General features: G+C 40.8%; 1 protein-coding gene across 4 annotated transcripts in view; it reads right to left on the reverse strand.

Moving 5' to 3' along the window:
- Positions 1–13,690: 13,690 nt before the first annotated feature.
- LOC495433 (histone-lysine N-methyltransferase SETD5) overlaps positions 13,691–24,740 on the reverse strand; it is an 81,382-nt gene continuing 70,332 nt past the window's right edge. For all 4 annotated transcript variants that reach the window (XM_041561763.1, XM_041561761.1, XM_041561760.1 and 1 more), the window contains 5 exons: positions 21,726–22,205; positions 17,013–17,305; positions 16,786–16,919; positions 16,272–16,351; positions 13,691–15,144 (listed from right to left, as the gene is read on the reverse strand). In XM_041561763.1, the coding sequence (XP_041417697.1) occupies positions 14,575–15,144; positions 16,272–16,351; positions 16,786–16,919; positions 17,013–17,305; positions 21,726–22,205 (1,557 nt within the window). In that variant the 3' untranslated portion in view covers positions 13,691–14,574. The remainder of the gene's footprint in view (positions 15,145–16,271; positions 16,352–16,785; positions 16,920–17,012; positions 17,306–21,725; positions 22,206–24,740) is intronic.

Below are 24,740 nucleotides of genomic sequence, written 5' to 3' on the forward strand. Positions count from 1 at the left end.
AGGGGCCCCTAAGGTGTTTAATCATGTGCTGGGGGGGGTTGCTGTGTTATCCACAGGGGAGGAAGGGTATGTCTTAATATGAATTTACTTTTTTTCACATATCCCTGCAATGGGCACCAACCATTTGGTTTTTTTGGTGTGCTACCAGAATTAATGTGGACATGGTCTTGTGGTATAATGGGTGTGGTTTGAAGTGGGTGTGGTTTAAAAACAGGGAGTAGTCAACACTGGTTTCCACCATGTAGGCCAGAAAAATTTGGACAGCACTGTTGTAGGCTATTTGCCTGCCTGGCCTCCAGTTTTGGTATTATATGTATATTATATATTATATGGTGTTTACAAGTCTGTCTAAGATCCTTGTTCTTCACTGTACATTTAGGGGGACAACTTTCTCTTTCCCTTGTTCTGTGTAAGCCATTATGACATTTGAAAGCAGATATTTTGTTTCAAATAATCTGTGGCAGTGGGTATTACCAGGGTTACATTTTGAAATGTCCTCTTTTTTTATATAGTAGAGGTGGGAAAGTATGAATCCAGAAGAATAGAACAAGTGAATTGTGTCCCAGAGGTTGGTATTATGGCCAATTTAGAGCCAATGAACATGAGGTTGTAGAAGAGTAGAATCTCCTTAGGTATCCCTAGCAAAGTACATCAACTTAACCTGCAATTAGTTAAGCAAAGGAGGTTTATTTGAGTTGTGGGGGCCATCTAGTGACCCTGTGTATTAGGAGATACATGGGCCTTGACTTGGTTAAAAGTTCATCTGACATATTACAGCTAAATGGCATGGTGAAACCGTCACCATCCCAATGACCACTGAAGAAAAATGATTGATTTGTATGAGAATGATGGGTCTTTACTCAATACATCATCAGAGTATGACCAGGCCAGATTATGTTAGGCTACAACTTTGTGTAACCATCAAGCCAGTTCTCAGTTTACATTATCTAAGGATCCTTCAGATCATCATCAACCAGAAGTCTTCAGGCCCTTTTTATGATCAAATGTTTAACTTTTTTCAAATTGCCATATTTTATTATATACAGCATTTCTGGCCCAACTGGAGTGCTTTAAGAAATCCTACCCTGCTACCCTATAAAAAATGAACAACAACATGGCTTCTGGTGTTTCATAAAGACTGGGACCTAGAAGTTCTTGGGGCTGTAGCTCTCAAGGGAATTTTGAGAAAAATTAAAGGGTCATCCAAATATACTGGATGATGGAAATAGCTCAGCAAGAAATGTAGCAATTGATTTGTTATCTCTTTAATCCATTTTGTGCATATCACTTGCATACTAGAAGGTTGTCCGTCATTCTATTGGGTTTTATACATATTGTGTAATGTGACCCTTTTATGAGATTCTTTCTGTTGCAGAAATGCGTATTGGCATTGATACAACTTTCTCCCAGTGGATAAAGTTCTCTAGAGTGATGAGACTGAGCCAGCCTTATTCATTGTCCTTCAGCAGCCCCCAACCCCAGCAGAGTTCATTTCTAGTGGGTGCTTGGAGTCCACCAACAACAACTCTGCCTTTGGATAACAGGTTCTTTTTCACCTGCCGCCATCTTGTTGATCCATTCTCTCCCTGTCTCTCTGATGTGACTGTGCAAAGCCAGGTGCCAAGTATTGTATTTTCTCAAACGTATATTCATGTCCTTGTCTTGGGAACCCTGTGCATTACTGGTATATGTCAATAGAATCTGGCCTCACCACTTTCTTAAAAAAGAAAAGAAAAAAAAATTATGAAAGAAATGATAAAGTCTGTAAATGATTTTGATGGGCTGCCAGAAGCCAATAGAAGGTCACATGAATAAAATAAAAGCCTGTGGCTATAAAAAAGAGACTTGTGGATGGAGTATTTATTCCCCCGGCGTGTAAGTGACCTGGCACAGTGAAGCTGGTTTTTCTGGACTGGATTAGAAGTTTTTACTGCTAGGGTGGAATTTATTTATATGTTTCCAACTGCAAAGCTGCAGCGTAGGGGTCCTGGGCACTGAAAGAAACTGGGGATCCAATCCAATGAATTATTTGGGGTTGTTTGACCTGTAAACCTACAGATTTTGGGCTACAAGCCCTGGCGACCCTCAGCAGCCTTCAGCAGTCAGACAAGAGAAGGAGGATATACCTGATACTATTACTGTATATACAGTATTTCCTTTGCACCTTTATTTACGTTACCAGAAAAGGGGACCTCAGTTACTGGGGACCCAGTTTAAATGCCCTTTCTGCTGTACCCTAATACTGGCCAGTAACACCAGCACATGGAAATGCCCTTTTTGACATTTCAAGTTCACTTTGGCTATATAAAAACACTTTCTTTCATATTGTGAGTCTTTCTTTCCCAAGGCATTTAGTGTCAGACTGGCCAACTGGGATACCAGGAAAACTCCCGGTGGGCCCAGGTGTCAGTGGCCCTCATGCTGCTAAACTTTTGGCCTATTTCATGGCCATTCCCTATTTCTATGAGAACAAAGTGGCTAAATAGATGGAATAATAGATTATAGTTTGTAAAGAAAAGAGACTAGTAGAATAGAGGTTGAGTGAGGAGAGGAAGAAAAATAGAGTGGGCCCCTGGTCTAAGGGTTTTTGGGTGGGCCCCTGGTGTCCCAGTCCGACACTGTTTCTAAGTACATTTGAATACTGAAGAGTAACTTTAGAAGAAGCAGACCCTGGAGGACCAGGAGGTACAGAATAAAAATATTTAGGGGGGCCTTAAATGGTTTTATGTGGGATCCAATAACTTCTGCCCTGTGCAGGCTGTTGGGACTGTCCCCCAAGTAGGATTGTCAAAAGGGTACATCCCAACTTAGCCTGCTACATCCTGGTGTCAACCCATATGTTCAAGTGTGGGGAGATGTAGGAAAAAGGACACACAAACCCTGAATGGATGTCCAGCTTGTGGTTGTGCAAAAACAACTCAACAGCAAGCACAGGAAAGAAAAAAATCAGTCCCTGCAATGGCTGGGGGCCCAGCAATATAGAGGGCCCAGTGGAGTCCTGCAATTTAAATATATGATTGGACAATAGATAATCTTTAAAGCTCTTGACATCTGAATAAAGCATTATGTGTGCAGTACGGCCACCCAACTGCAGGGAAATGTGGATCAACAATGTTGTGTTCTGCTCCGAGTTACACATAGGTCAAGCACCAAAGCTGAGTTGCAAGACTGCCATGCATCAAGTTGATTGAGTAGAGTAGAAATTTAGATCCATGCAAGCGTTTGCTCAGGGTGGAAGTCAACCTGTGATCTCCAGATATTGTTGTACTTCAAGACACGAATCACCTTGAAGATCCATATTTGATTAATAATCGATGGTGGCCAATCTTTTCAGCAACCACTCTAAGCAGAGACAGTGTTGGACTGGGACCCTTGAACCCACCAGAGGACCTGACCTCCTGGTCCTCACTACCACTGACTGCCTTCAGACCACCCCGACCAACGATAACTCGTCTGACACCTAGAACCAAACTTTCCATCATCAAGACCTCGGACAGTGTGGTCCATTAGAGCCAGAACCCACCAGGATTTCTCTTAGTATCCTTCTGGGCTATTTGAACCCTGAGTAGAGAAATCTCAGTCCAACCTGACCCAGGCCCTATCTACACTGTACCTTTAGCTAAGCACTCCTACAGCTTTCCAGGCATCGTTTTAGTGCAAGGTGACACTCAAAATCTAAAAAAGAGTCGCCTTGAAAGAGATTTGTGCTGTTTTCACATAAAGGTGCTCATCTGGGACAGATGTTGGTCATGTCTGAGTTTTTAATCCTAAACCAAGGGACTCCATAGATGAAAGGTTTCCAATCTGTCTTGCTTCAAGCCCCTGTTGTGCAAAGGCTGCCCAACAGTGTTTAAGAGCCACATAAAATATGGTCATGCTGCAGTCTTATTCCAGGTATCAAATAGAGCAGAGTAATATTAATCTCAAGCCTTATCACGACACCTTTAGGGAGACGCTCTATGACAGATACTGGGTCTGAAGGTAAATAATTATGGTAATAATACATCCCAGGACACAAACACACTCATACTGTATTAATTGTTTTAAATTCATATCAGGCCTTAAACGGAGAAGAATAATTAGGTTGCTATAGGCACATTACTGTTGCCATGGAAACTTTGCAGTGGTTGCCATAACGATGCTGATGCTGATGCTCTGTCAGCACATGGTGTGGAGGTGGGTTAGCCAGAAAGTAGGCAGCAGCAGGGAGTGGGGGTTAATTAAAGTGAATTCTCCCAGGAGCAAGAGATCACGTCACATGTAATTGACTGGCATGTAAAGACGGTAATTACACACGTTCGTTAGAAGTCTCCAATCAATTCAATGTCACTTCGGAATCAAAACCAACCTACACATTCGATTAGTGGCAGGCAGTTGCACATATGGGGGTTGTTTATAACCATTGCAGAGGCAGAACTTGACTCCAGGGAGCGCAATAGCATGGTTTTCTTTTATTAAAAGTCCCCTAAGGTCTGTGGTTCCCAACTGTGGGGGTGACCCTATTAGGAAAGGCCCAAGGCAATGGAAGAGTATACCCAGTTATATGGCCAGCCAGGGTGACATTTGAGAGTGAATGCGTAGTTGTCATCTTGAATATAACTGGAACTATATCAGAGTGGCTATTTAATCCATCTGTAAGCTAAGGAGGAAGAGAACCAGAATCAGACTGGGGTACCCAGGGCCTACCGGGTATCAGACTCAAATGCCCATCATCCAACCCTCTCCACTCCCCACTACCGCTTCACCCCCAGCCATACCCAGTGGTTCCCAACAGTGTCGGCCTAAGACTGTGAAATAGTAGGACCCATTTGATGGCCAACTAGGGTGACATTTGAAGGTGAATGCTTATTTGACAGGGCCCACTGGGCATCTGAATCAAGGGTTCATCACCACCGCCATTCCCCAATCCTGCAATGCCCCCAGCCACAGCTGCTCCCCATTGTGACATTTACTTTGCTGTCAATTTGGCCACACCTCCAGGGGAAATAAGTTAGTGGAATGCATGGCAGTGGAGTTGGACAGGTAACAGCACCCAACAGGGTTGAGGCCCACTGGGACTTTTTCCCGATATCCTGATGGGCCAGTCCAACAAGAGAACCAAAAGACTCTGGAAGGGAATGTGGCGTAAAAGTGCCACAGTGACAGCGTTGTGCTCTATACGACCCCCTGGCACTGACAATTAGTGACTATCCCTGACAATGGGACACAATGAGCTTGTGCACCAGGTGCTTCAGAGCTAGATGGCTAAACTTGCATTCGATTACCCACAATCCCTTCATGCTGGCTAAAATTCTTTATTTTCTACCTTTGTGGAGAAATGTTGACTTTAATTGGCTATGAGCCAAACTTCATGCTTACCGTGCCACTTACAGAGTAGGATTTATTTTCCATCTTCATTTGACCCCTCATATAGAGATCTCCCAACCTCAGTGGTGGCCCTATCAATTAGCAGGGACAAAGGAACTTCTCCAAGATCCTGACAGCCAGTGTAGGAATGGGCATAACTCTATCACTCAGCCCTGTTGTATGCAGTTACTACTCCTTGCCGATGGGTTGTTAATCATCAGGGTAAATTAGGAGTAAATAGAATGTACTGTATCTATTGTACTGCATCTATATCAACTGTACTGTATCTGCCCTTGTGCACTTGGATTACAAGATCTATGGGGTAGGGATTACTTCTTGTCTCTTTAATTCTCAGCACTTAACTATATTTTGCATGTAATGCTCTTCCTCACCTCTAAACTCAAAGATATACTGAACTCATATATGGGATCACTTGTAGAGGCAGGTGAGCCTCCTGTTATAACCTAATTAACCCCTTCCTCCCAGGTGTATAATTTTTTTTAATTGGAATGGCGACCCCCAATTTTTTGCACCCTTGCTCCAACCCTGGGGATACGGTCTGGTCAATACGTCATATATAGCCATCTTAAAGGGACATCCCATTTTTTGCAATAGTTTCACTATTCCTATTCACCTTTTTTAATTATATGGTTTAACGAGTATCACGATAATAGATTCTGCCACATGGGGGCGCAGCACACAGAGAAAAGAATGGAATTTCTGCAGGGACTCCAGACATCACTAGGACTATCCCTCTGAGCATTCTATTCTTCCCCTTCACTCTAAATCAGGGATCCCCAACCTTTAGAACCCATGAGCAACATTCAGAAGTAAAAAGAGTTGGGGAGCAACATTAGCATGAAAAATGTTCCTGGGTGCCAAATAAGTGCTGTGATTGGCCATTTAGTAGCCCTTATGTGGATTATCAACCTACATTGAGGTTCTGTTTGGCAGTACACCTGGTTTTTATACAACCAAAACTTGCCTCCAAGCTAGGAACTCAAAAAATAATAACCTGCTTTGAGGCCACTGGGAGCAACATCCAAGGGGTTGGAGAGCAACATGTTGCTCACAAGCTACTGGTTGGGGATCACTGCTCTAAATGAACTGTTCATCAGTATATGCAATGCCATGTTTTTTTGGGAGTGGTATAAAGATGACAGGAGGACTGCTAACTGCCTGGAAGCATGAGGTCAACTGTAAAGTTTGGTGGAGGTGAAATAATTGCCTGAGGCTGTTTGCCATGGTTTGGGCTTGGTCCATCGGTTCTACTGAAAGAAAACGTAAAGGCTAAACTATACGATTACTTCTTGACAATTTCATGCTTACTAACGTGTGGCAAAAGTTTGGGGAAAGGTCCTTTCACATTCCAACAGAAAACTCGTGCACAAAGCCTGGCTTGTAACTGTGGAGTTAGATAGGACTGTAAGCAACCGACTGTAGATAGGACTGTAAGAACCCGACTGTAGATAGGACTGTAAGAACCCAACTGTAGATAGGACTGTAAGAACCTGACTGTAGATAGGACTGTAAGAACCCGACTATAGATAGGACTAAGAACCTGACTGTAGATAGGACTGTAAGAACCCAACTGTAGATAGGACTGTAAGAACCCGACTGTAGATAGGACTGTAAGAACCTGACTGTAGATAGGACTGTAAGAACCTGACTGTAGATAGGACTGTAAGAACCCGACTATAGATAGGACTGTAAGAACCCGACTGTAGATAGGACTGTAAGAACCCAACTGTAGATAGGACTGTAAGAACCTGACTGTAGATAGGACTGTAAGAACCTGACTGGCCTGCACCAGAATTTTGACCTCAACCCAACTGACCACCTGTATGATACATTGGCTGATCAGTGCCCAACCTCACTAATGCTTTTGTGGCAGAATGGAAGCAGATCCCACCAGCAATGTTCCAACATTTAGTGGAACCTTCACGGAAGAATAGAGGCAGCAAAAGATGAAACCACTTCATGTTGATCCACTTGGTTTGGGAATGAAATGTTGGACAGAAGGGTGTCCTGAAATTCCAAAGGAAAGCAGAATTCATCATCATTGTACCTTGATCTTATGAGGCGCAATCCCATTTACAGAAAACACGGTCACTTCTTAAGGTAAGTATTTTATTATCAAAATTATTACATCTCTTTTGAAAGATCAAATGTTACATCGTTGTGTAAAAACCGCACGTGAGTGATGAAACTGCAGGTTCCTCGTTCCCTCGCCTCGCGCCATGAGTCTTATTTAGGTACGATTCTGCTGACTGGGGAGGAAAAAAAACCCCAGAAGATCCCAGTCGTTTTGAGGCATTGCGTCATGGCGTGAAGCGAAGCTTAGAGGTCCCTGCCATTTAAACCCTGTGATGTTTATACACACATAATATAAAGTATACAAGAAGACCCAAAACAAGGGTGATACGATTTCCATCCCTAACCAGTCTCACAGTTGTACAGCTTTGGAAAAGAGGTGACAAGTTTTAATTTTTTTTTTCCTTTTTTGTGCAATTTTTTTTTTTTTTTTTAAGAACGAAAAATAAAATGATTTTATACTTGTCTCAGTAATGATTTAAACCGCTCCCTCCTAATCCAAGGGGCACCTGATTCCTATTTCAACGGAGAAAAAAAAAACATTTTGTAACAGTCACCGAAAAACTTTAAAAATAAAAACGAAAGACAACTGCGGCTTTGGAGATCTGGAGAGGGAGAAAAGAGCGAGATAAGGAGTGAGAGGGAAGAGGTAAAGACTCACAGCATTATCTTGTCTGAACGGGAGAAACTGATTGTAGCACCGAGGATTAGAACGTCTGTATTATGAGCTAGCATATAACTGAATATAAAATCAGATAAATAAATATCTCTAACTGCCGGATATTGCTCGGGGAAGAGACGCGGCATCTGACCGGTACTGGCAAACTGTGGTGATGCCCATGTGGTGATGTTCGGTCGCAGATTTCCCGTGCCATATTACTGGAAGATATAACGGTTTACATTTATAGGACTACCAGGAACTGTATGGGGACAGGAATATGGTTTCTTGTACAGTTAAAACCTAAAATAATCTCTTTAAGGGTCAAGACACACGCTCAGATTCGAAGAGATTAGTCGCCCGGAGACAAATCTCTTCTTCAGGGCGACTAATCTTCCCCGAACTGCCTCCTGCCGGCTAGAATGTAAATCGTCTGTGGGATGGCACTAAGAGCACTCGTTTTCCGAAGTGCACAAAGGAATGCCCATTCTTTGCTAATGCGAGGTCTATTTATAGAGGCCCATTTATCAACGGTCGACATTTCTAATTCTTGTGAATTTTTTTCAATTCGACTTGGAGGTTATTTAAAAAAAACTTTGAATGTCTAATATTCGATTGAATGATTCAGACCAGAAAATTCGAATCGTATTCGTTTCATATGAATCAAGCTTTTCTACAAAAAAACAAAACTTGACATCTCACATTCGAATAGGGGGATTAAAATTTGAATGTGTAAATTTTGTAACTCGAAAATTCGTAATTATTATTCGACCCTTGATAAATCCGCCCCTTAGTGATATTGTCCCATTATGATCTACATCTGTAAAAGCATTGTTTGCATTCTGTTCCATGGCAAAATATAAATTAAATATGGACTTATGAGAAAAAACTATTTCTTATGTAACGGTAACAAAAATCTGAATGAAAAGAATGAAACAGGAGGGTGATTTAGGCAAGCTGTTTGTTGACAGAGTCTTGAGATCTACTGATCACCAGCTAAAGGTCTACTGGTAGATCCCCTTCTACCTTTTGGGCACCCCTGCTTTATAATTCACAAAGAGATAATTTCCTAAAAACCATGTCCCTTTCTACTAACCAGATCTGGGTCCCTTTTAAAAGCATTTCTGTGATGTCTAAAGAACTTCAATTTGCCAATTTTCATGACCACCACCATGCCCCAGGCGCTCCATCAGCATTTTCCTTCAATGACATTATTTCAATATAATACACAAAAGCTATGAATATCTTGTAAATTATATCCTTATAAACGGTGAGTTCTGATGTCATCAGTTATAAATGGTGAGTTCTGATGTCATCAGTTATAAACGGTGAGTTCTGATGTCATTTCTGTCACATGACTCACTGAAATTTTTGTATTATAATAAATAAAGTACCCCCAGTTGCAAAATATGAGGATATTAGAAGTTACCTCGGAGTTCCATGACCTTCAGCCTCGTGCTTTTTTATACGGTCATGAAACTCCTCGGTAACTTATAATATCCTTATATTTTACAAGAGGGGGTACTTTATTCACTATATAATACACAAAAGCCATGAATATCTTGTAAATTATATCCTTATAAACAGTGAGTTCTGATGTCATCAGTTATAAACAGTGAGTTCTGATGCATTTCTGTCACATGACTCACTGAAATTTGTGTATTATAATAAATAAAGTACCCCCATTTGTAAAATATGAGGATATTAGAATTTACCTCGGAGTTCCATGACCTGTATAAAAGCACTCGGCCTTGTATTTTTTATATGGTCATGAAACTCCTCAGTAACTTATAATATCCTTATATTTTACAAGAGGGGGTACTTTATTCACTTTATGATACACAAGAGCCATGAATATCTTATGAATTATATCCTTATAAAACGCGCTTAGTGATGTCATCGGTTCCATTCAGAGCTTAGTGATGCCATTTCTGTCACATGACTAACTGAAACTTGAGTATTCTAATCAAGTATCCCCTGTTGAAAGATATGAAGGTATTAGAAAACACCTTGGAGTTTAGTGACCAATATAAAAGCACTAGGCCTTTGACCTCATACATTTATATGGTCATGTAGCTTCTTGGTGACTTATAATATCCTTATATTTTACAATAGTGGGTACATTAATGCACTTCACCGTGTGTAAATGCCCAGGGCAGTATCCTTGCCATTTTGAAAGGAATTGTTTCCCCCTCTGAGGCAAATTGGAGAGGCTTCAGATGGTTTTTTTTGCCTTCCTGGCATTTAAAAAAAAAGTGAAAAGGTTGAACTTGATGGACGTGTGTCTTTTTTCAACCTAACCTACTATGTTACAAAGGGGTGCAGTAGAGATCAACAGTGTGAACGACCCTTTACAGATGTGACCTCTTTATAAACGTTACAAGTAATTCTTTCATTCGTGAACAACATGAATTCTGTTTCTCCGATAACTAAAATGGCAAATATTGGGTCCTAAAAACATTTCATCCAGGCATTGACGCGTTACCATATAAACCTGAGATGTAGAGCACTTCTTAGATCTAAACGCAGAATTATTTCTCAATTCCGTGTCCTCTCTCTGCCATATATTTGATACAGGGATTGTATGACTTAGTCCTATGCACGTCACGTTTCAGTACACACGGACGCACTGGGCAGAAATGATAACTAGAAGTGCCCATGGCTCGATATGACACTCCAAAAAATGTTTCAGCCAATTTACCTGATATGAGATTTTTTATTCTAATGATGCATCTATGGCCATTTTTAGTGGAGACAGCAGAGGTTAAAATGTTAGATGCACCACGTACACTGCTCCTGTGTCTGAACCTACTACAGGTATAGGATCCGTTATCCGGAAACCCGTTATCCAGAAAGCTCCGAATTCTATTATAATGAAGTAATTCAAATTTTTAAAAGCGATTTCCTTTTTCTCTGTAGTTATGGAACGGTACCTTTGTACTTGATCCAAATAAGATATAATAAATCCCAATTGGATGCAAAACTAGCCTATTAGGTTTAATTAATGTGTAAGTGATTTTTTTGGTACGAGAATCCAAATTAGACACATTAGAGGCTGGTGTCAAAACAGCTTCTCAGCAATAGATCAAAGGGTTTGTACATAAGTGCATTTAACTTCAAATTATTTTTAACAACGAGGCAAAAAGAGCAGCCCAACAATACTAATTCTGTTCAGTGTTTGGCCATGGATGGTTTTCCGTTGGCTCCCTGTATATACATAGGAACCAGCCAGCCTGATCTATTCTTGCCGTGGCATGAGTTGGACAGCAGAGAGGACACACTGTACAAGTATGTTATCTGGAAAGCCCATTATCCAGAATGCTCCAAATTATGAAAAGGCCATCTCCCATAGACTCCATTGCAATCAAACAAATTATGATTTTTAAAAATGATTTCCTTTTTCGCTATAATAAGACAGTACATTGTACTTGAACCCAAATAAGTTATAATGAATGCTTATTGAAAGTAAAAGCAGCCTGTTGGGTTTATGTAATATTTAAATTATTTTTTAGTAGACTTAAGGCATTAGATCCAAATTATGGAAAGATATCTTATGAGGAAAACCCCAGGTCCTGAGCATTCTGGATAACAGATCCTGTACTGTACTACGTGTGGGTTAAAGGAGAAGGAAAGGCATCTTGCACTTGGGGGTGCCAAATGTTAGTCACCCCCAAGTGATTGTATTTACTTACCTGAAACCCCGATCCGGTGCTCCTATCAGAAAACTGCACCACGGAGCGATCCTCTTCTGTCCAATTCCAATTTCTCCATGCGGCTGAGCATGCGCAGTAAAACGAAAAGCTGAACTTTAACTAAAAAGTTGACTATTTCGTTCAACTGCGCATGCGTCTGCCCTGGGAAATTTTAAGCAAGAAGAAGCCAGAAGAGGATAACTCCGTGGTGGTCACTGGTATAACCCTGGGCCTGTGCAGTTTTCTGCTGATAGGAGCACCGGCTCGGGGTTTCAGGTAAGTCAATAGTTTAGGTTGTATAAAAACCAGATGTACTGCCAAACAGAGCCTCAATGTAGGTTGACAATCCACATGGGGCTATCACAGCACTTATTTGGCACCCCAAGAACATTTTTCATGCTTGTGTTGCTCCCCAACTTCTTTTACTTCTGAATGTTGCTCACGGGTTCAAAAGGTTGGGATCTCTGCCATAAGCATTTTAGTGAAGAGACAACACCCTTTCATCTCAAAGGGCCACTATACCGTCTCTTTCTTCCCCACTGAAGTTTCAAATGGAAAATCAGAAGATGCATAATCAATGTGCACCCCCTCACTAAGCTCCTGTTAACTATAACTTGCCTTAGCCAGTGGTTGTTAGAATTCTTCAGCTCAAGCCCATCTTGCAGTTCCAACATTTGGTCAGGACACACCATAGCTCATACGTTTACAGATACAGGTATATCAGCCATTTTTCCATGATATCTAGGACAGCATATAAACACTCACCCTAACGGACCTTTACATTTGGTCTTTCATGTGCATCAAGGTGACAAAACCAAAAATATCACCATTTTGGGATAACCACTGGCTTATAGGATAAGTAAACATTTAAAATAAGTGAAAGTAAAATTGATGAGGGGACTATTCTAAGCACTTTTGCAATATACATTCATTATTTATTTATATTTAATATGAATGAATTGTGTTACAACAACGCCACCTGCTGGTCATTTCCCCACCAGTCTGACCAGCAAATAGTCAAGGAAGTTGTCAGGAGAAAGAAAGATTTTATTCCTAAGCAGAAGAACATCAGAGCAGTCTCTTTCGTTCTCCTGACAACTTCTTCCTTGACTACTTGCTGGTCAGACTGGTTCAAAAATGACCAGCAGGTGGCACTGTTGTAACAAAATTCATTCATATTAACAGTACATGCATCCTTTAATATCTCGGAATTAAAAATAAATAATGAATGTAAATTGCAAAAGTGCTTAGAATAACCCCCTCATCAATTTTACATTCACTTATTTTAAAGGTTTACTTATCCTTTAAGCAATCATGATCCCCCTGGGTGACTGGCACACCCCTTCTTTATTCAGTCTGTTTTAGAACCTCATTACAAGAAACTAAAACAGAGACCATGCCTAAGAATCAAGGGCTGAAGCATATTAAACAGAGCCATATACCATACCGCCCAACATTTTGGAAACAGAAATCGGGGCAAAAAGATTTTTGACCATGCCCATTTTGTGACCACACCCCCTAATTATCATGTTCGTTTTGCAAAATGTGGCAGGTTATGAAAGTTTAAGTACATTTCTGTGTTTTTTATGTGTTATTACAGTGTTTCTAGTGAAGCTGAATTGCCATTTAAACTGTGAGTCTAAGTTCACCCAAGAGACCTGCTTATCTTACATTGTTACAAAATGATCTATTCTGGGCTCTATGCCAAAAGCCAATTAAGTTAGAAACTTTATATCTTTTTCTGGCTGCTCAGTGCAAGAGATCAAAGAGAAAGTTGGGACATTTCAGTGACAACCCCGGGAATGCGGGTTGAGCTGTCAAAATCAAAACTGTCCCGGGAAAGATGGGACAGTTGGGAGGTATGATATATGAGACTCTCCAGAGAAAGAGACAACCATGCTAGAATGTCTCATAGCCTGTACAGAAAGATACAGAAACTATGCTAGTATATTCACTTGTAGGAAGTACAATTCTTTAGAAAACAAACATTATAGTGGCAATTTAAACAATCTGGATTTGGTGGAACACTTCTTTCCTGTAGTTTGCTCGGCATTATAGGTTTTTGATAAAAAAAAAATGCTAAACACAGAAACTTACAAGCCCTTTACAGATTTACAGTGCTATCTGTTCTGTGTATATCATAATACAATTAAAAAAAAACACCAACAAAAAAAAAAAAAAAAAAAAAGCAAAATCAGTTTCATTAATCCTCTGCAACAATGCTTACATCCTATCAGAAGTGGTGACCCCCCAAAACAAAGCGAATGGTGAACAAATGTGCGCGCGCCTGGAATGAATGGCCATAAAAGATGCCAGCCCACCCAAATGTTGCTGCCCCCTCCCCGCTCCCAACATGTTATAACCCGATGCTACAAATATAGGTGCTTCTTTAAACTCCTTCTCCTTCCGCTTTGAATTTCACTTTTAATTTGAAGAATTTTGTTTTGTTTTTTTAATCATGTAAAAAAAAAAATTGTCCTTACTGCACAAGAGACTAAAGGAGATTTCTGGTGACATAAAAAAAAAAAAAATAATCGAATGATGCTAAATATTCGCATCGTTCCTGTGATCATGGTTTGTGAAGTCTCTGCAATGTTTGTGTGTGTGGGAAGTAGGGGCGTACGCTACTCACAAGGCTACTTTCCACCTGCTTCAAGTCTAAGACTCATACAACCCAGCTCCTTAGGTGCTGGCCAGAGCCATTAATTATCCCAACCATCTTGTGGAGGGAATCGGAATGGCTGATGGGCTAGTGCTGTCCTGGTTCTCACTTAAATATCAGTTCTAGGAAAAGCCAGTCTGAGACTTCACTCCTGATCCTTGAACCTGCTGCAGCCTGTACTGTTGCACCCCAGGAACACGTTGCGGGGGACTGGACATTGCCGATATCCTGGAACTTTGGAGTCCAGGGCTGGGCAGCGTAATAGTTCGTGAGTCTGTTCTTGATCCTTGTGTGGTGCTGGAGTTGCTAGATGCCCCAGTGCTCGGCTGAGAGTCTGTGGGTAAAGAGTCTGTCCTGAGCAACTGAGCTGGACTTGCCTCACAGCTGGGGCCTCTGTGATGGAAGCTCTTCCTTGGCTGGCTTGTGCCGGCGTTGCTCCCGTAAAGCTGCTGGCTGTTACAATAGCCAGAACCACCTGAACACTGGGTGGTTGGGGAGTCCGTGGAAGCAGTGTGAGCAGGGCTTGAGTACGAGCCAGAAATTACAGAGGAATCGGACAACGAATGTCCTGCTCTTTGAGGTGTCCGATAGTTGCAGCCGAGGGACTGTGCTGAGGGTCCTCGGAAGGGGGATGAACTCTGAGAAAGGAGGTTGAGGGATTCCGGTTGAGGACTGTCACACTGGAGGACTTGCTGTAAAACAACATACACAGATAAAGCTCTGGTAGATGATATTGGGCATAAGATGCCTACACTAAACAGAAGTGGACTGACAATATCCCAGAGCTGGGTGAGGAAATGTGGGAAGAGGCATTGAACAATATCTGCTAGAGACAGGTACATCCAAATTAAATTTCTCCACAGGGTATATCTTACTCCTCATAAGATATAAAATATATTAAGGTGTGTCGGACACATGTCCAAAATGTCTAGTAGAAGTGGGAACCTATTATCATGTATTTTGGGAATGACCCCTGATACAAGGTTTTTGGAGGGAAGTTTTAACATATAATATAAATATTTATATTTCTTTATTTCAAAAACAACTATTTCTTATGTAGCCTTAACAGAATAAATATCTGAATGAAAAGAATAAAACAGAAGGGTAATTTAGTCAAGATTTTGTTGACAGTCTCTTGAGATCTACTGATCAACTAAAGGTCTACTGGTAGATCCCAATGTACCTTTTGGACACCCCTGATCTAAATATTCCCACATTCCCTTATGCTTCCAGCCAATCCCTAATCAACATTATTGTGACCTCACAGCCAACCCACCCACTACCTTGCCTTCTAGGCTTTCCAAGCTTGCCCACCTATGTTTTCTCTTCTGCCTTCCCTAGATTGCCTCTGCTTTCTACCTACTCGCCTTCCACTGCCCTACATATTTTGCATGCCAGTTTGTTTCAGATTTATTGAATTCCAAAAGGAAGGGCCAGTCATGCATGACATATGCATTTCGATTACACTGCCATATTTAAAGGGGAGGTTAACCTTTTAGTTAACTTTTAGTATGTCATAGAATGGCCAGTTCTAAAATACATTTCAACTGACATGAATTTTTTTTATAGTTTTTGAATTAATTCTCTTCTTCTGACTCTTTTCAGCTTTCAAATGGGGGTCATTGGCCCCATATAAAAAAACAAATGCTCTGCAAGGCCACAAATGTATTGTTATTGCTACTTTTTATTACCTCTACTATGCATATTGCAGGCTCTGATTCAAGTAAATGCCGGTTTTCTGCATGCCAGTTTGTTTCAGATTTGTTGAATTCTGAATGCAAGGGGCATTCTTATTATAAGACCTATGCATTGATATTACCTGGTAACTGTATCTGGAAGGGCTATAAACAATTGGTCCTTTGGTGACAGCCATGCTAGGCATCTCTGGGTCTCCCTCCTCTGTGTGGAGAAGCAGTGTATTAGGGTCACTGAATTATTGGACATTTACAAACACAAGACTTTGAAATAGAAGAAAAACAAAATGTTTCAAACAAGATCATAAAAATCTGCAGCCCTGAATAACCTTTTCTATTGGTACAACAATAAATACAGCATATCCTGTGCCTTTATGTCAGCGATGCTTAAAGGATACAGCAATCATATTAAGAACATCTTATGAAAGAGGAACTATCGCAAAAATGAAAATTTAATATAAATACAAAATATAAATGCAATCAGTTAAATATTCTGTACCGTTATATATCTTAATATATCCATTATATCATATGGGGGGGCTCTTTTTGCCTAGAAGATGTATTAGAGCTCACTCTATTAAAATCACCAGACCGTGTCTTTTAAAAAATAGTGGTGTCTATTATCTTTAGGCACTTTACCTGGGTCTCTATCTGCAGTGGTGTCTCTGGAAGGGGAAGGTTCTCCAAGGTGCGAGACCTTCACCCCACTACCTAAAACCCTTTGCAGAATGCTCTGCCCCTCGCGCAGCCGTTCCACTGAAGTTGGGACCATCCTGGAAATTAAAATAGAAATTAATGTAAACCTGCACACTGACCCATGCACAAGCAGAGACATTAAAGAGACGTATTGTCTAAGAGGCACTTACCACCTGCTGCTGATGTTCTCAGAATGCTTGCAATGAGACGACCCTGAAGTCTTTGTGTCTGGAGGGCTGACGTCCTCTATCTGAGGCATTGAGGGATGGGCAGGAGAAGAGAACCCGCTATGTGGAGAAGACTGAGCCTGAAGGTGCAGGGAACTTGACAAGTCCGTGTCAGAAAAAGACCCATTACTGTTCTGGCGAGTTGGGGTCCCCACACAGCGAAACAAATCTCTGCCAGGGGAAGAAGTCACCTCTTTTGCCTCCTGTTTTCGCTTGCGATATTCTAGCAGGGACACCTAGGGAAAACCAATTAAAAAAGAAGAATCAAAAAAACATAGTAATGACAGAGAAGTAATTAAAAGTTATGGACCAGGGCAGCACCTATACATCTGCCAGAAAATGGGTCTGATTCTTCGAAGAAGGGGATGATCTACTACAATCGACCATAACTACTTCCACAGGGAGGCAGACAACTGTACAGCTTTACCGCCATGTTTAAAGGGATGATTCACCTTGATAACATAATTATGTTATAGAATGACCAATTTAAAGCAACATTTCAACCGACATACATTTTTTATAGTTTTTGAATTATGTTCCTTTTTTGACTCTCTGTGGACTTCCAGTGTTCAAATGGGGGTCACAGACTCCAACAAAAAACAAATGCTCTGTGCTTTCAGATAGAGCCAGCACTTTAGGATGGAACTTCTTTCTGACAGACTGTTGTTTCTCCTACTCAATGTAACTGAATGTGTCTCAGTGGGACCTGGATTTTACTATTGAGTGCTGTTCTTAGATCTACCAGGCTGCTGTTATCTTGCGTTAGGGAGCTGCTATCTGGTTACCTTCCCATTGTTCTGTTGTTAGGCTGCCGGGAGAGTGATATCACTCCAACTTGTAGTACAGCAGTAAAGAGTGACTGAAGTTTTTTGAAGTTTTTGAGAGCACAAGTCACATGACTGGGGGCAACTGGGAAACTGACAATATGTCTAGCTCCATGTCAGATTTCAAAATTAAATATAAACAAAACTGTTTGCTCTTTTGAGAAACAGATTTCAGTGCAGAATTCTGCTGGAGCAGCACTATTAACTGATGTGTTTTGAAAAAGACATTTTCCCATGACAGTATCCCTTTAGGGCAGGGGCACACGGGGCAGATTCGGGAGGATTTAGTCGTCTGGCGACTAATCGCCTCTTCTTCAGGACGACAATGCACTCACGGTGCTTCAGTTTTCGCCCAAAGTTTCCTCATATGGCAACTTCGGAAATCAAAGCACCGCGAGTGCATTGGCGCAGGCAAATTTTCATTTTAGCAGGCGGAAGACCGTTCAGGGAGATTGTCTCCCTGCAGAAGAGCCGATTAGTCGCCAGGCGACTAAATCTCCCGGAATCTGCCTGCGTGCCCCTGCCCCTAGAAGTGACCAACCCCTTTAACTACAGGGACCAGGAAGCAATGTGTTGTTGTGGGTTTATCTCTTGAAAAAAAAGTGAAAAGAAGCACACCATACTTCGGCTCCTGCCTTTAAAACATTTTATTGCAGCAGAGATGTGGCACAAGCTTTCGGGGACAACCCCTTTTTTGTTGTCGTGGGTTAAGCCTCAATTTCCCCAAATATAACAGCAACCAGATGTAGGGAAAGACCACAAAAGTCAGAGCAAATTACTTCCACTCCCACACATAACTAACAGACTCATGTATTCACAGTGACCTAGTTTCTGAGCTATTTCTGATCACCAGTCCGACAAAAAAATATGTTCTCTGCGAACGTCATGACATGGAATGAAGCGTGTCGTGTGTAAAACAAAAATACATTTATATTTCTGGCAGTTCAGTGAGGCCCTGGCTGCAACGCCCGGTAATAAATAAAGCTTTGACATAGTAAGGAATCTGATCTGTGATCAACTCCATTGTGTGCGCCTATAAAATCCTAAGGGGACCCCCGGCATGAGATTGAGACAAGCAATATGAGAAAAGATGAATATTCTTCACAGTGCTTCTATTTTCTTGGAGTTCTCCCAAAGCTCCTTTAGTCAGTTTCTCTATACACCGCTGTGGTTTTCTGTATTATCCACCAACGCTCAGAAGCAAAAGCAGACTAATGGAAAAAGGTTGTGAGGATAAAACAGGCAAGGAATATAAAAAAGACAGGAATATTAGAAATGGATATAGCAGCCCCGGCTGAGAAATGAGACGATTAACATTCAGGCCACGTTTCGCTATCTCTCAGGATGGCACCACTCTGACCTCGGCAGGAAAGCTAGCTCTCCGTTGATTTCTCTCCGGACAGCTTTCCCATTCTCATTACACTTGCCGCTGACCAATCTCTTGATGCAAAGAAATAAAAAAATGATGTTTCAGCGGGTAAAAAAAAAAAAAAAATAGATAAAGGCTGACAAAATATTCTACAACAACGGCTATTTTACAACAGGGTGACCTGTGGAATAACCGGTTTGGGAGTCGCAGCTCAGCAGGGCAAGCACCAACACAAACTGTATTGTCCATTTGTTTTTATTATGAGCTTTTCCGACAACAGAACTGCTGTGCTAGTAAAAAACAAAAAACAAACTAAAACCTTGCATATAACTTCATAAAGGGCACACAACCTTTCTCCTTTTACAAGGAGAGCAGTATGGGACTTGTTATCCAGAATGCTCGGGACTTGATCTTTTCCAGATCCATAATTTGGATCTTCATACTTTGTCTACTACAAATTCATATAAACATTAAATAAACCCAATAGGCTGGTTTTGCCTCCAATAAGGATCCGTTATCCAGAAACCCATTATCCAGAAAGCTTTGAATTATGGAAAGGCTGTCTCCCATAGACTCCATTTTATCCAAATAATCCAAATTTTTAAAAATGATTTCCTTTACTCTGTAATAATAAAACAGTAGCTTGTACTTGATCCCAACTAAGATATAATTAATGCTTATTGCAAGGAACACTAGTCTATTGGGTTTATTTAATGTTTACATGACTTTCTAGTGGACAAGGTTTGAAGATTCAAATTACGGAAAGATCCATTATCTGATATAATATTCTGCATAACAGGTCCCATACGTGTATTACTAAGCTGGACATGTGAACTATATTGCCTTTGAAGCAGAAGGCCGTGTATTTTGCGTGATGTGGTTCCTATTAACTCTGGTGTGGGCAGCCATGTTTAAACACAGACCAGTCCTATTAAAGGACCAGTAACATCAATTTTGTTTAAAAAAAATTTGTCCAAATTTTGTGCATAAGCCTGCAAACCTTTGAATGAGGCACACCATGCCATAGTTATCAGTTAATAATATTGTTCCCTCCTTTAAACAAAATGATTGCATGTGGTTTTGTTGTACAGACATGAAACAAAACTGTACTCAAATGGCGGCAAAACTCCCAAGTCTACTTTCTGTTTTAAATGATGCCACTTCACAAGCAAAGCTTTACTTTGAATATAATGTTCTGCCTGAAACCCAGAGCCAATCACAGTCCAGAGGCAGTGCACAAGAAAAAGAATGTAAATCACATTTTTCGTCAAAGAACAAAAAGATTTGATTGTTTTCTGAATGATTTCTGTAACACCCCTGTCTATCCAAGACCAACAACCTACTGTCTTTGCTACCCTTAATGCTACTAATAAGCTTTGGTGTTTGAAAACACATTTTTTAAACCATTTTTACATTTATGCAGTGCTATAACCAATATCCAGATGGCAATTTTTGTTGCTGCAATCTCTTTTTGGGGTTGCCTGTTGACTTGCCTATACTTCATACCTTAAGTCTACTAGAAAATCATTTAAACATTAAATAAACCCAATAGGCTGGTTTTACTTCCAATACGATTAATTACATCTTAGTTGGGATCAAGTACAAGCTACTGTTTTATTATTATAGAGAAAAAGGAAATCATTTTTGAAAATTTGGATTATTTGGATAAACTTATATTTATTAGAAGTCCGAATGCCAAAAATTCAAAACATTTGAGTTTTTTTTTAAATTCCGAATTTTTAGTGGGAAAAAAACCCCCAAATTTTTCGAAATTTATTGTAACCCGAGGATGAAAGTGATGGAGCCGCTGTGTTGGTATCAGGAGTGCATGACACACTGTTCTTACAATATTTAAGTGCATGGTCAGATGTAAACAGATAAAAAATAAATGTATCATGCTCACTTTATTAAAGGGGAACTCTGTATTCTGAGTCAAAATTTGTTAAAGAGGCCACATAACACAGAAACCCCTAATATACCCATCACAGTTACCGGTTTCTTCAAAAAGTATGAATAAATGCCATTTCTATGCTGAAATCCAGCTGTTTTAACATTTCTTCTCTTTCTGCATCATTTGAAATCCTGGCAGGGAAGGAGGAACTAAACACTGATGTTACACATTGTAACAACTTCTCCACAGCTTACAGACAGCATGCAGGAACTACATAACCCACAATGCACTGCACTGTGATGTTCTTATCCTTATTGAAATCACATGTGCAGGGAATTGTGGGGTTTGGAGTAGTTATCTAGCTCAGCAAAGTAGTCAGACAGATCAGCAGGAGAGCAGGGGGCAAGGCTTACGGAACTGTTCGAAACCATTAGAAATAATGACAAGTCTGCATATCTTTTAATTGACATATATATATATATTGCTAAGTTGCTTGAAATTATGTTTATTTTTCAAAAAGCTTAAGTTATGTTTGTGTGGAGTTCCCCTTTAAGGATCCAATAATTATTTACCTTTTTCCTTTGTGGTGGGTTTTGCGGAGATGATCGAATACCATCACAAAGTCTTTCACTGCATGGAGACATTGAACCCTGTGCCACCTCTTTCAAAAGCCCTGTGCCAAGTCGTCCATGGTAGGCCTCTACCGGAGAGCCACAATAAGCCTCTGATTGTGAAGTTTTCCTTTCCCCAACAAGAGGGGACCCTCGTAATGAGCCATCAGCGCGAGGCATAGCATTCAAGGGGGAGAAGGCATACATTAAATTGAATTCTGTCCGGACAGACTGTTCTGATGTCCTTAGCAGCGTGGACCCTTCTGAACCTTTCCCCATTAAGTTATTGTCTGATGCTCCACCATATGTTATAGATGTGCTGGGGGACTGACCAGCTAATTCAGAGAGACCAGTGCTGAATGATGATTGATCTGGGCAGATCTCAACGGTGGAATCCAAGAAACCAGCTTTCTGAATCTCCAGGTCTGGCTGCAGACAAGGCTGGAAAATTAGAGAAATGGAAAATAACAGATAATAGATTATGTATGTGGAAAAAAAAAAAGGTTCGGGGGGAGGGGGGGAATACAATGCAAAAGATTAAAACATAAATCAATTTACTCAATATCAGAAGAGAATGAAATCTCTTAATGGACGTGGAATACAAAATTAGAAACCCAATGATTTATTTTACAATTTTACTCACAGGCTAAACTTGGTATAATAAAGTACATGTAATGTATATAGGTACTGTATAAATTCAACATATGCTCAAGACTGCATTCATTATGGAATTTAGAGGCTGCAGTGTAGCATGGCTTGCCTATCACATGGATACTTTATTGAATATCAAAGTGCTTACTGCTGCCAAAATTAATGCACAATACTGCATTTTAGTGTAAGAAAAATGGCACATTTTATGTTTGGAAGGGGAGAATCAGTTTTATGGTGCTGGTTTGAGTATTTCTATTCTCTTTCTAGTAAAGAAGATGGGGCAGTGCTGAGCCATGGATAGCTGCACTGCTACAGAACTTAAATAGAGCCTCGTACAAAACGTAGTCTTTGCTCTGCACTAAGGATTGGGGTAAAAGTCTAATTTAGATTTCTATCTGAAGACAACGAACAGCATTATCTGACTGTCTTCTTAAGGTTGGTGGCAGACGTGGAGATTAGTCGCCCTGCAACAAATTTCTACTTTGGGCGACTAATCTCCCCAAAATGCCTTCCTGCCGGCAAGAATACGAATTGCTGGCAGGATGGCATAAGAAACATGTCGGATTTCCGAATGTCGCCTCAAGAGGAAATCGATTTGTATGCCATCCCCCCCATTGATTTGTATTCTTGCCGGTGGGAAGGCATTTCAGGGAGATTAGTTGCCTGAAGTAGAGAAGATCTGTCGCTGGGCGACTAATATCCCCATTTGCCGCCACCCTAAAGGAAAAGTAACATTAAAAAATTAAAGTGTTTGAAAGGAACAACAATATTATTTACTGTTGCCCTGCACTGGTAAAACTGGTGTGTTTGCTTCAGAAGCTCTACTATAGTTTATATAAAAAAAGCTGCAGTGTAGCCATGGGGGCAGCCATTCAAGCACAGGATACACAGTAGATAACAGATAAGTACTACCCTATAGTTTATATAAACAAGCTGCTGTGTAGACATGGGGACAGCCAGTTAAGCACAGGATACACAGTAGATAACAGATAAGTACTACTATAGTTTATATAAACAAGCTGCTGTGTAGCCATGGGGGCAGCCATTCAAGCACAGGATACACAGTAGATAACAGATAAGTACTACTATAGTTTATATAAACAAGCTGCTGTGTAGACATGGGGACAGCCAGTTAAGCACAGGATACACAGTAGCTTGCTAATATAAACTATAGCAGTGCTTATCCGTTATCTACGGTGTATCCTGTGCTTGAATGGCTGCCCCCATGGCTAGGAACTTGGATGAAGCAGCGCACACTCTCCTCACAGTTTGATAGTTTGAGCCCGGTGCACAGTGTAGAGGGCACGGCAACCCCCAGGAATACGTACTAGGCAAACAGAATCACTGGCACACGTGGCAATTCAGGTGCCGGGTTACCCCGTGCTCTTTATTGTGCGGACGTGCAACGTTTCGGGGTGACAACCCCCTTTATCAAGCATCATATGATAAAGGGGTTGTCACCCCGAAACGTTGCACGTCCGCACAATAAAGAGCACGGGGTAACCCGGCACCTGAATTGCCACGTGTGCCAGTGATTCTGTTTGCCCCCATGGCTACACAGCAGCTTGTTTATATAAACTATAGTAGTACTTATCTGTTATCTACTGTGTATCCTGTGCTTAACTGGCTGTCCCCATGTCTACACAGCAGCTTGTTTATATAAACTATAGCAGTACTTATCCGTTATCTACGGTGTATCCTGTGCTTGAATGGCTGCCCCCATGGCTACACAGCAGCTTGTTTATATGAATTATAGTAGTACTTATCTGTTATCTACTGTGTATCCTGTGCTTGAATGGCTGCCCTCATGGCTACACAGCAGCTTGTTTATATAAACTATAGTAGTCTTTCTGAAGCAAACACACAAGCTATTTCCCTGCATGGCAACAGTATTTATATTGTCATTCCTTTAAAACGCTTTTATTTATTGGGGTTACTGTTCATTTAAAGTGCCATCAAAAGCAAATCAATCGCTTCTGCTTCCTGCCCTAGCAGGAAGCATCCAGTTTAAATTTCTATTGATCGTGACACTAGACTAAAAGGCAGGCTTCCTACATGCTCGATATGAAACATAATCTTGTAGGCGGGGGAGAAATCTAGCCTCTGCAAACAGCATATTGTGAAGAGGCAGATTGAAACTGCATTTTATTGAGCGCAATAACCCACACAATACCCGTTTTAATACTTTACTGCAGGATAAATATACACAGAAAGAAATATTGTTAGTGGAATCATTTCCTAGTAACAGATCCTATCTGTGTGTGTAAAAGCCGTCGCTGCATGTTTCATGTCTTTAAAACAATCGGTACACAAAGTGCTGTCTTT

Source organism: Xenopus laevis, chromosome 4S (assembly GCF_017654675.1).
Source record: "Xenopus laevis strain J_2021 chromosome 4S, Xenopus_laevis_v10.1, whole genome shotgun sequence".
In the NCBI taxonomy this organism is placed as follows: Eukaryota; Metazoa; Chordata; class Amphibia; order Anura; family Pipidae; genus Xenopus; species Xenopus laevis.